We start from the raw sequence: 12505 nt of genomic DNA on the forward strand, positions 1-12505 counted from the left end.
ATATCTTCCTGGAAAAAACATGCTAGTTCAGGGGTGTCAAATCCGATCGCATCACGGACCAGATTGTGACATATCGGGATGATTTTTGCCTTTGCGGAGCCCGGTGGCCATGGTCTGCACAAGCCATATCCGGCCCACAGGCCGCCAGTTTGACAGGTCTGTGTTAGTTTTTGTGGATTTTGATTTGAATAGGTTTTTGATCCCTCACTTTGTAATTTCCAATCTAACATGGAGACAAGCACATTACTGTTTGTCCAGTAGTTACTTCCATCATGAAAGAAGGTCGGCGCATTGTAAGGATCATTACTCCATGAAATAATCTTTAGTGGGCTTTCTCAATGGGTATCCCCTCAAGGGAATTCCCATTGACTCCCATAATTCCTAGTTTAAAAATTAAGGAATTACCTCATTGTGCTCCAGACAGGCAATCATGATCTCTGATAGGATGACCACTCCAGTTCTTCCTACACCAGCACTGCAGTGCACCAGTAGAGGGGGATTGGGAATTGCAGGGTCTGCGGTACTGTTGGTATGACGCCGTACTGATTGTATCTCTTCCAAGTATGCTATTGGATCCAGAGGAAAAGAAGAAAGGGAAAATATTTAAATTAGATAACACTGATATATTTTTTGGTCTTTGTAGAAAGAAAAATGTACATCCAAATTCCAACTATGTATTGAACTATTCAACTTTTGAGTTCAAAAATTAAAACTGAGCTTAGTAGTTGGATAAGAGATCTTAAGAAAATATCAGGGCTGTAGATCTGGATAAGATGTAAAACATCCTGAAAAAAAGGTACTTCAAATCACTTCTGTATTGCAATCAATAAAACTGCAAAAATGTATCCATCGAATCATTTAGATTGACTTTGATTCAAGAGAGAATTTAGCAGTGCTGCACAGTAACACTCACCTGGAATATATATCTACAGGTAATCCCTCAAGTTATGACTGACTGAGCCCTTTGAATGACCTGTTGTAGGTCATACTGGTCATTCAACAGGTCATCATGTGACAGATCCTATTTGATGAAATTCTTTGCGGTGGTCATAGCGAACACCGCAATCATTAAGAGATCCAATTTTCCCCAATGGGTTGGGGGGTTTTGCCAGAAACCAGAAGTAAATGCAGGTTTCTAACAAAATAGTATTAATAACAGTCACCTGATTGCAAATGCTGCAAATAGAAGTAAATGTAGACTGACTGCTGAACACACAAAATGTGATCATGTGATCCAGGTTAAAAGTACCACCCAGATGTGTCTGCTGCAACTTTCAATGGTTGCTACATGATCAGTCATAAGACAAAGACTACCTGTATTCAGCATAATGTAACATATAAATAAACATACATTCTGTTTAAATATTTTGCCTTCTAGCTAGGAGTTAATTCTAAAAGTTAGAATTAACTTTTTTCAATGAAATGTTGGTATATTTCAGTACATTTCAGCTTTGCTTGCTGTCTACAACCGTCCCTTCTGAAATGAGATGAATTTACTTGTGTCTCCTTAACAACAATTTCTCATGTTCTCTTTCTCAATGGGTATCCCCTCAAGGGTATTCCCATATTAAACTGTGATTAAAACCTAATGACCCGATTTTTTAAATGAATAAATTACTAAAGTTCCAAACAGAACAAAACAGCAGAAATGAAAACAAAAGTGTGCTCAGTTATCATTATGGCAATGTGGGAGGAAGAGAGATTAAGAATAACGTATAAAATGCATAATAATTCTTTCATATTACAGTAAACTCCATTTTAGCTCAGAGCCTAAACAACTATTGGTATTCACATATCACATAAATTGTATTTTCTCTCCCCTCCACACACACACTCTCACACTCACTCACACACACACAAAGAGGTTGAAATCTTGTAAGAACGTTAAACTTTACAAGATTTCAGTATTTTTACAATGTATTTCAGGGCTGATGTTGGGATAGGCTAACCTTACAATTGCACACAGCAGCACTCAGATCACTATACACATAGTGGAAGGTGTGCATTTAGACTTCATACATGACCTGGTGAGCCATAGCTGTAAGGCAAAACTTAGCTATTCAAGGCTTTCTTTAGATACCTCCCATATCTCCAGCCTTACAGGCAGGCCTTTTAAAAATTTAAACTGAGGGTAATCTACAGATTTTGTTTTTCATGCAGGCAATTATCAGCCCCAGACCTATTTTGTTTCAGCAGGTTTCGATTATCATATACTTTCACAAAATAGAAGAAATAATAGAAAATGAACAGTAAGTATATATTTTAAAAAAAGGCAAGCACATACACAGAAACCCTTTTGTGTCTTCTGGGCAGCCATGCTCTGGCCAGTCAGTATACTGAAGATGCCAAACTGTTCTCTCTTGTCCTGTGAGGAGGTGTTTGATCTTCAAACCTGTAGTGGCATAGCAACCAGAATCTGTCCGGAAGCGAGTGGTGATCTTGAATCTCCCATAGGTCACTGTGTTGTGCCTTGAACCAAGTCGTGGCCAGTATCGGAAACTTTTCTCTCGGCCGCCTTCCTGCAAATACAATGTCTAATCAGCAAAAGAATAAAGAGGTCGCTGCAGAATGTTCCACAAGACTTATTTTTAATATATTATCAATGATTACTTTTGGCCAAGGAGCTTACTAATTCTTCACCCCTTAATCTTAGAGGTATCTTTTCAAATACCTTGTAATCCAAATTGGGCTGAGAGTTGCACTGGCCAATAAGATACAATGATCAAGAGACATCCAAATGTCTACAGTTGATTCCTAAATCAGCTGCATTCCAATTTGATATCCTACAGAGATATTGCAATGCAACTTCCCATATTTTCAGATAGAAAAAGGCAGGCTGACAATTCTAGCAGTTACAGTCCTTAAACATTTAAAAGGCACCAAACTGGGTGTGTTGTGTTGGTTTTGAATGATTTTCCATATTAGTTCTCTACATCATTTTCTGGAATCCAGTCAAGACAAAAATCAGCTTAAACCAAAGGCTGACCTATACATTCATTTCAAAATTATATTTTTGAGGGCTGAGATATGGTTCAGGAAGATAGATTTACCTCTTCTGCTGTCACCATGGTTATAATAGCAACCCCTTGCTCCCATACCATCTGCCAGAAATCTTGGCATGTATTCTGCAAAGGACCTTGGGTTGCAATATAATCCCACTCCATGCCCCCGACACAGACCTGTAGAATAAAAAATAGGATATAGATGCCAAGATTATGAAAAGATACCGGTCCAGAATGCAAAGAAAAGGGAAAAAACCCAGCCATCTTCTTTAATTTATGCATTTAATCCCAGAAACAAAAAAGCCTAAATGCTAAGAATGGAACTAAATAAATGTTTACTCTTTCCTTTAAACATGCCAGTCAGAATGATAAAAAGATGCTTTCTAGGGCTATTTCTTCAGGGGGAGGGGGACAGGAAATGCCTTTTTTCAGTGGATTTCAGAGTGAAGCTAAGGCTAAGAAATCATTTTACGTTTACATTCTTAATCTTATACAGTGCCAATAACAACTCCCCAATTTGTGCTTTCTTGCTATGTTGGACTGAAAATCTTTTATCATTATCAAGCAATTATATTAACGTATATATATTTTGAGTATGATCTCAAATATTGGGAAGACCGATATTTTAAGAAGTTTCTGAAATTTAAGTGGAAGAACTGTTTATGAATACACATCTTATTTCTAACCCTACCTTAATGTGTGATGCGTTGATATAGCCCGTATTATTTTCCTTAGTAGGGACCAGCTCAACTCTGGTGTCATCATAAGGAAGCACATCCTGGAATCGGTTCCTTTCTGCATTTTCTGGGAGACAGGCTATTGAACAGTCGCCTTCTACAAGCCTTTTCTTCTGAATCCGTTCATATTCCGTAAACACCATCCCTTGGTCTAACCGTTGTTCCAAACCTTTAAACTAAAAATACAGAAAAACAGATGGAATTATACTAGAGATTTTTCCCTCCATAAATATATGGTAGTGTAAAAACATGGGTTATTTTAAAAAACAATTAATATATAACTTCCCATTTTACATTATCTGAGTTTGTCTAAAACATTCTTGCTTTTCCCCTTAAGCCAAGTTTCTTAATGGTTTGTAACATATTTAAAATAGTTGTATGTTCTTTCTCATTGTTACAAACACTGGCAAACATACCAAAACAAATTAAATAATTAAGATGCATGTACAGATAAAACCTTTGGCTCCAAGTTCACAGCGGATGAGGACTGCAGCCAAGAAATGAAATGAAGCCAAGGATAATTTGGAAAGCTCAATGTCATCATGGAACAGATCCTGAAGTTTATTTAGGGACTCTACTCTTTAGAACATAGAACAAGGAACCAATCTCAAAAGATTATAATAATATAATGGTTGCTATCTACCATTTCTTTTAACAACTGTTTGCTGTATGGAGGCTGTCTAGGACAGACTTCCCCAATCTTTTTTGCTTTGCAGACTGGCGGGGGGAGGAGAGGATGGTCCCATGTGTGCAGCAGGCAAATGTGCATGCTTGCAGCTCCATTTGCATAAGCAGCAGACACACGCGCCCACTGCTCAAACAAATGGAATGTGCGCACACACGTTCACCTGTTGCTCGCACAAGTGATGTGCATGCACACGGTTTCCCACCACTTTCATTGCCCAGTTCCAAATGGCTCAAGCCCTCAGTAGTGGGCTGTGGCCTGGGAGTTGAGGACCCCTGTTCTAGGAAACAAATATCATGGTAAGTAAATATTTTTAAACCATTTCTAATGAAGAAACTATACCAGTGATGGCTAATCTTTTCCAGACCAAGTGTCCAAAGTGTCCCCCGCATGAGCCCCCATGTATGCGCCTGTGGCCACCCTGCATGCACCCTCCCCACGCATGCGCGGCAGAGACCCAAAGACCAGCTGGCTGGCGGGAGGCACGTGCACATGCGCGGTGGAGCTGAGCTGGGCAACTGCTCGTGTGCCCACAGAGAAGGCGCTGCATGCCACCTCTGGCATACATGCCATAGGTTCACCATCACGGAACTATTCAAACTGTGCCTTGGTCATCTTTTCAGAGATATTTCTTTATCTAAACAGAGAAATAGAATGACAAAGGGCGGGCAAAAAAGCAGTAGGAGTAGGAGAAATGTCCAATTTCCTGGCAGTTTCCCCACTGAGTTTCCCTGTAGGAATCTGGCAGAGACTATTGCAAATTTCCCCTGCCCTGCCTTGCCAGCAGATATGTGGTTGCTGCTGGGTGGGTGAGGGAGTGAAACTGGCTGAAACTCACAGAACATTCAAAATGAAAGATCACGTGACCGCAATGGCAGTATAGCAGCAGCAACAATAAACCAGCCACAACTTTTCTAAATTTTATTCTTTTGAGAGTCATGGTCTGTATTTTGGACACATTTTATACGTTAGCCCATTTGAGGCATGTTAGTTCAAAAATTGTTTCCCTATGACACACTGTTTTGCAAGAGAGTTTTAGTAGTACATAGATAACTAACTAAACTTAAATAAATAAATCCAACTTCAAAATATATATGTACCCTAAGCAATTAAAAAAAAATGATGATTGATAGGCTGATGACTAATCCTAATACTGTTCTTGTATCCAAAATGGATTTGGATAGCTAAGTCTGAATAGCTAAACACTGGAGATGAATTTTCAATACACAGTCACAATCCTAAGCAAACATTAGACCAACCCGTTCATCATTTGTTGCTCTGGGAGACTCTTCCTTCCCCTCACTTGGCAGAGGAAGACGAGATAATGTTAGTCCATTCAGAGCCGCTAACTTCAAAGGTCCTATTTTTTTAGCTTCAGCTCTGTTCTTTTTCATGACCTGTTGGAAGAAGATAATCTTTCAAAATATATTGTGATAGAAACCAGAGACAAACTGGATCGCTGGAGGAGCAACACAATTGGTACACAACTTGAGAAATACTTCACCTTTTTTCCCCACACACACTAAGAAAGGGCCTCTGGCCAATACAATTCTACAGATAATGATAGCCAGGAACATTCTTTCCATGTTTTCTGTCTTTATTTCATCCTTAAGTTTTTGAAATTTCACAGAATTAATAAACAGACTTGCCCAAGAAAGTGGATTTTCATGAACAGTAAGAGTAACAATTGAGAATTAGGGCAGGGCAGTTACAACTTTAGAATGGTTAAAATCTTGCTTTTTTCCCCCCATGGAACTCAAGGAGAAGCAGATATAAACCCTTTCCTATATAAATAAGGAAATAACCCTGTATGTTAGATGAGGCTTTTTTTAAAAAAATTTGATTTATATGCCGCCCTTCTCTGGAGACTCAGGGCGGCTTACAATGCGTTAAGCAATAGCCTTCAGACTTTTGTATATTTATACAAAGTCAGCTTATTGGATGGAAGGCTGAGTCAACCTTGAGCCTGGGAGATTCGAACTTACAGTAATTGCAGACAGCTGGTGTTAATCACAATGCTTTTAGTCTGCTGAGCCACCAGGCCCATTGCTTAAAGTGCAGTGGTCCAAACTTTGAAGCTGAACAAGAATATGAACACTTCTCCATTCAAGCCTGGTACTCTAGGGCTCTGTGTTTGTGTAGACATATAATTCCTCTTCACGAATTCATGAATATTTGACTGTAGGGGGCGGTGCTCATCTCCATTTCTTGGCTGAGAGAGCGAGTTGTTGCCTGAAGACATTATCTGTGATCATGTGGCCAAGGCACATGGAATATTGTTATACCTTCCCACCAAAGTGGTAGCTATTAATCTACTCACATTTGCATGTTTTTGAATTGGTAGGTGAACAGGAGCTGGAGCAGGAATGGGAGTTCACCCCATTGTAGGGCACTTGGGTCTCGAACCCAGGTTGTCAGCTTTCCAGGTAACAAGCTAACAGCATTTTTTACTGTTGAGCCACCATGTCTCGTATATGTATATATGTATATATGTATATATGTGTATGTGTATGTATGTGTCTGTCTGTCCATCTATCTATGGAATGTATGATACATTTCAATAGGACATGATATGACATGCCATAACATGACATAAACTTACATAACAAGCTTTTCATGAAGTACTGAGAGAATCATAACAGCTATATCTGAGATGTAGGACCATTAAAAAATTCATGTGGATCTACTTCTATGTGAGTATTAACACAAAATCTCCATAAAGTTAATATGTGTATACTAGTTTTCTCCAGGCCATGAAAGGGACCATAGCTTGAAAATAAATCTATTCTTTTCATACTTTCAGTCCCATGTTCATTGCTGCGCTGTCAATAGACAAACCCAATAGAGACATATACTTATGATGCCACTGGTTTCCTGTGTGATCATATTTGAGCTTTTCAAATATGACATAAAAAGAAGAAAAGAAGACGGTCTTGAGAAAACTCACCCCTAAAGGAGGCAGCCCTTCTACAATATTCTTCTTCCCTGACAGTAATTCAGACACTGGTCTCTTCTTTACGGAATCCTTCCGCACTCTATACCGGGCAGAAATGGTTAAGTCAGACTCTGACACAGATGAAGTTAACAGTCCATCTCCTCTCCTTAGCACCTGAGAGTCACCCATGATGTGTGAGGGACTCACATCTTTTACCCTCTTGTCAGTCTCAGTAATGTGCAATTTTGGCTCATGTATATGCAAAGGACCAGGAGATGAAGCAACGGCACTATAAGGGTAGTTCAATAAAGATTCTGTTGGATAACATGCCATTAAGGAAGGAAGCTGAGGTTTTCCATTGATGAATGGCAGAGCTGGATTAGCTTTGCTTTCATCTTCACATTCTTCCTCTTCCTCGCTGCTATGAATGAGCATAGTTGCATCTGAAAGAGATTTCTTATGCCCATAATTCACATGGTCTTCTTGCTCCTCAATTTCTTCTTGCTTTGCCCTTTCTAGGAATACTGAAGTCTGTGACCCAGAAGGGATCGCCTTTGGCTGAGCCACATCTGCAGTTGAGGCTGACATGGTTCTCTCTTTAATCCTCATGGCCTCAAAACTGTGTGCCAGGCCAGCAATTTCAATGCTGTTTCTCTTCTGCAACTGAGCATGCCGGGCTGATGTCAAAGGCTCACTCACTTCCTGAAGGGAATGGGCAACTGGTAGGCTGTCCTCCTGGAACGTCTGGACAGAGTGATGGACCCGTCGGGTGATGAGATCAGGATTGCTATTGCTGCTGTAGAAGTGTCTGGATAGGTCTGGTGTGCTGTTAGCAGGTCGTGGATAAGGATAAGGAGGAGGAGGGCGGTATACTTGCGTCTTCATGATGTTGGGTGCCGGATATTCTTGGGCTTGCAATTGAACGTTTGTTAGCTCAGGAACGCTCACGGCTCCAACCACCAAGCGCCTTTCAGCGGGATATGGATATGAGGACTGGCTGTGGAAGCTGTAATTCAGATTAAATGGGTAATGACCAGAATGGGGGGAAGCAAAGTTAGCATGTTCTCGGATTTCAGGCTGGCTGTACACCAGGGCATCAGGCCTACTGTAAGCGTATGAATTGCCTATGTTAAGGTTTCTCATGGAATGACTCTGTTTGTCTGAATTCATCATTCCTCGGTTTAGTTGCTTCATCACAGTCTCATAATCTGGGGTAGGCCGATAAGAAGGTGGTATTAGGGCACTATGTCGATGCGATGGGACATAATCTGAATGGAGGACATCACTGCCGGTAATGCTCGGGTTGGAGGACATGGGTGATGGCTGCATGTAGTGCTGCAGGTTATTCAAGGAATTTGTGCTGTGAGCACTGTAGACACTACCATTGCGGATTCTGCCATTGTAGTCATGCGGCGCTCTGTCCAAGCTAGTCTGAGAATGGCAGTAATAGCCATTCTGGTTCGTCCCATAGAGATTATCTGGAATATAAATGTTGGCATCTATTTATACCCACACAATGGTAGAAAGAGACAAAAACAAATCCCAGTTGCTATCATAATTCCATTCGTTCACTTCATGTATTTTTAAAATTAAAAATAAAGCCATGTCTTCATGGGTAAGTAAATGACAACTTCCTTGTCAATATTAAAATACTTAAAGTGCAAGACATCTAATTCCAGCCCACTGGCAAAAGCAGCTTCTACTTAATGAAATATAGATATTGAAATAAAACCAATATTGCAGATTCACCTACAATATTTTGTCTGCTCACTCCCCCCCAGCCTTCCCCTCCTGAGAAAGAAAACCTGAAGTAGTCTTTCTCCCACCAAGCAAATGAAAAGCAGTGGTCTCCAGTTGATATTTTCTTCCCAACAGTCTCCTTATATTGTAATTAGTCACACTGTGCCTTTTTCAACAAAAGAACACAGTAAAATTGCTTAGACTTTTTATTGGCAACATTAGGACACCTTTTTCAAACCTAATTGTTGCAAATATAGTACTCATAATGGCATACAACTTTGGCACATAGCTTCCAGAAGGATGAGTGAATGCTGTTGTTCTAATGAAAAATTATCCTCCCTGCATACCAGCTGAACATGTTTTTCGTAATTAGTTCTTACTGTCCCCCTAAAACATGAATAGTATGGCTATTAATTATAAAGTTCACTGGTTCTATTTTGCTCTTATAAAAATGCTGGCGTATTTTCCAGCTGGAAACTTAAGGTAATACGCAGTAAAAAGAAACACTCAGTGGTAGAATATATATTTTGTAAAAAGACCCAGGTTCAAACTCCTGAGCCTTCAGTTTAAGGATGCAGATAGCACATGATCAGGAGGAGTCTGGTAGTAACATTTCTAACTAACACATTTTATTAAAAGGCAAAGACTTTCATGGGCTGCAGTCACAAAAGGCAGACTCCTCCAGGTTTTTTTTGTCACAATAGAAAACATGGCTCTCTTCCTATAATATCTACAACAAGCTAGCACATGATGGATTTTTTAAATTGGAGAACTTGAAAGGTGCTGCCAGTGTCAACAACCGACCTAATGAAACAAACAATTTGATATGAGACAAGGCAACATCTTCTCTTCTTACATTAGAGTCATATTATCAGTTCCTTATTCAGGTCCTAAGCAGTTTGCATGTTCTAAGCCATGTTTTGTTTAACCACAGTTTACTGAATAAGCCACAGTTGTTGAATTTACATACTGCTTTATATCTTTATGTGAATCCAATTACAGGTAGTCCTCAACTTACAACAGTTCACTTAGTGACCGTTCAAAGTTACAATGGCTCTAAAAAAAGTGACTTATGATGGCTTTTCACACTTACAATTGTAGCATCTCCTCGGTCACGTGATCAAAATTTGGATGCTTGGCAACGGATTCATATTTATGACAGTTGCAGTGTCCAAGGGTCATGTGATCAGCTTTTATGATCTTCTGACAAGCAAAGTCAATGGGGAAGCCAGATTCACTTAACAATGTTATTAATTTAACAACTGCAATGATTTACTTAACAACGGTGGCAAGAAAGGTCGTAAAATGGGACAAAATTCCCTTAACAAATGTTTCGCTTAGCAACATAAATTTTGGGCTCAGTTGTGGTCATAAGTCGAGGACTACCTATATACCAAGAACTGTTTACCATTAACTATTAAAGATTCCTCAATAACGTCTTCCAAATGTTTTTCACATTTTCCAATTTTGTTCTTTTGTGAAGTATTCCAGTTTCCTAAAAATGCTGAAATTTTACCTTGTGAGGATGCATATGGTTCTGGGTAGTGTCCATTGTAGTGTAACTGAGGTGGTGGAGGCATCATATAAGGCTGTGGTTTGGGCTGCTTGAAGTAAGCGAACATAGATAACCATTAGAAAGAAACTTTACTCCAGTTCTAACATCCACATGCACTTTAAGTCTGAGCACAAGAATATCAATTCTGGTTATTATAATTAAAAGTACAAGAAAGTTTTACAGAGATGAAGGAGCTGGTACATATCAGAGCTTCTAGCCTGTAAAAGAAAACCGAATCAGGATATCTGTACAACCAAATATAGAAATATGAATTTTATATAAAATGTACTGCAGCACCTTTCACTCCAGTTGATTCCACCCAGAGCCATTGGATACAAGCCATTGGGCAGCCAATACTTTTTATAAATAAATAACAAATATGCATTAACTAATTCAGGTTACCGTTTTATTATGGATTTGCTCTACAATGAAAAACCTGGATTAGTCAACAAAATCAGTACATTAGCAGTGTCCTTAAGCTTGCATTGCCAAGAAAGCCTAATTCAAGATTGGCTGGATAATGAATCACAGTTATGTGTGATTTTAGGAAGTGGATGTGATTTGCTTCCCAGAAAAAGCAACTTATAGGAACCCATTCATTGTTGTAAAATATATTAAGTTATACTGAAGAGGATTTTTCAAAAAGAAGAGAATAATACCCGTTTATTCTTTAGATTTTCTTCAGCATTTACAGATTTAAATTGGAAATTTGTTAATTTATGAGTTAGATACTTGCTAAATTCTTAGCTTCACTAATATAAGTGACACTTGAAAATATATTAAAGAGAATATTGTGAAATTTTGTAATTTTTATATATTTTTTCCTATCCAATTGAAGCAATATTATATTGTCAACAGAATAGATTACCTACTTAAGTCTCTTGAAGTGTTTAGTCCTATGGCTAAATCTAAATTATCCAGGTGAATATGATATCTTGAAAGAACTTAGTGTTCAGTTTGTTGTTTCTTCTTTAACTTAATATTGTATGTAGTTTTGAGCAAAATATTTTTAAGCAGTGAGAAAATAATTGAAAAGTGTTTGGGTATATTACATTTCAGTGCACAGGCAGAGGAATATGCATATACTTAAGCTAAAATGTGTAATACTAAAATATTGTGTGATATGCTTAGCTTTTATAACAGAGGATACTGTTACAACATTTAGCATTTGTCTAATTTATTGCCAGATTTTATTATAATCTCTCAATATACTTCATTGGAGTAACTGACCAACTATGGTTTTCAACAGGTTAAATTCAAGGAATAAGGAAGAGGTCAGGTATGGCGTGCTTACCAGAGACAACCTGGAGGATGATCGCCTTCTAACTGGATTCACTGTCACTGTCTGAGCTTGTCTACAAAGCATAACATAACACATATTTTGTAGTGACATCAATCACAGTGAAGTGCTATTCATGCATATTCATAGATTTCAGTATGCTTAGTGGGAATAAGTGTCTTTATGACAGTAGTTTGCAACAATTCAAATTCATAAAATGATTCTTCTCCCAAAGAGACACTTGCCATCACGTTACATACAATATGTAGATTTAATCATCCATAGCTGGAAGCGTATTGCATCAGTTCAAAATAATGTATATTAGTATAAGCATCTCCTCCAGTGGCAGTCAAAAAGACTATGAATACTCATCAGATAACACAGCAATATTTCATTCATTTGTATTAGACTACCAGGGGGGAAACCATTTAAATTTTCAGAAATGCAACAGACTATGAAAAATGATATACAAAACAATTATTGGATAGATGGGTGGTATAAAAAATAAAGAAATAATAAATATTGCTTAGCCATCAGCAGAATTCACCTACCTGAACTATAGCTAATTCAGT

At 38.5% G+C, this 12505-nt stretch overlaps 1 protein-coding gene across 2 annotated transcripts in view; it reads right to left on the bottom strand.

The window, feature by feature from the left end:
• Positions 1-12505, bottom strand: part of PTPN21 (protein tyrosine phosphatase non-receptor type 21) — a 51104-nt gene that overhangs the window by 2558 nt on the left and 36041 nt on the right. Inside the window, exons 11-18 of one of the 2 annotated variants that reach the window (XM_070941179.1) lie at positions 11949-12009; positions 10616-10700; positions 7372-8837; positions 5684-5821; positions 3694-3915; positions 3051-3179; positions 2285-2519; positions 406-566 (exon numbers count right to left, since the gene is read on the bottom strand). In XM_070941179.1, the coding sequence (XP_070797280.1) occupies positions 406-566; positions 2285-2519; positions 3051-3179; positions 3694-3915; positions 5684-5821; positions 7372-8837; positions 10616-10700; positions 11949-12009 (2497 nt within the window). Of the gene's footprint in view, positions 1-405; positions 567-2284; positions 2520-3050; positions 3180-3693; positions 3916-5683; positions 5822-7371; positions 8838-10615; positions 10704-11948; positions 12010-12505 lie in introns of both variants that reach the window. The other variant, XM_070941169.1, reaches the window with a different exon arrangement.

The sequence above is a fragment of the Pituophis catenifer genome, unplaced genomic scaffold, assembly GCF_029215685.1.
Source record: "Pituophis catenifer annectens isolate HBS135680 unplaced genomic scaffold, rPitCat1.0.hap2 SCAF_1, whole genome shotgun sequence".
Taxonomy (NCBI): Eukaryota; Metazoa; Chordata; class Lepidosauria; order Squamata; family Colubridae; genus Pituophis; species Pituophis catenifer.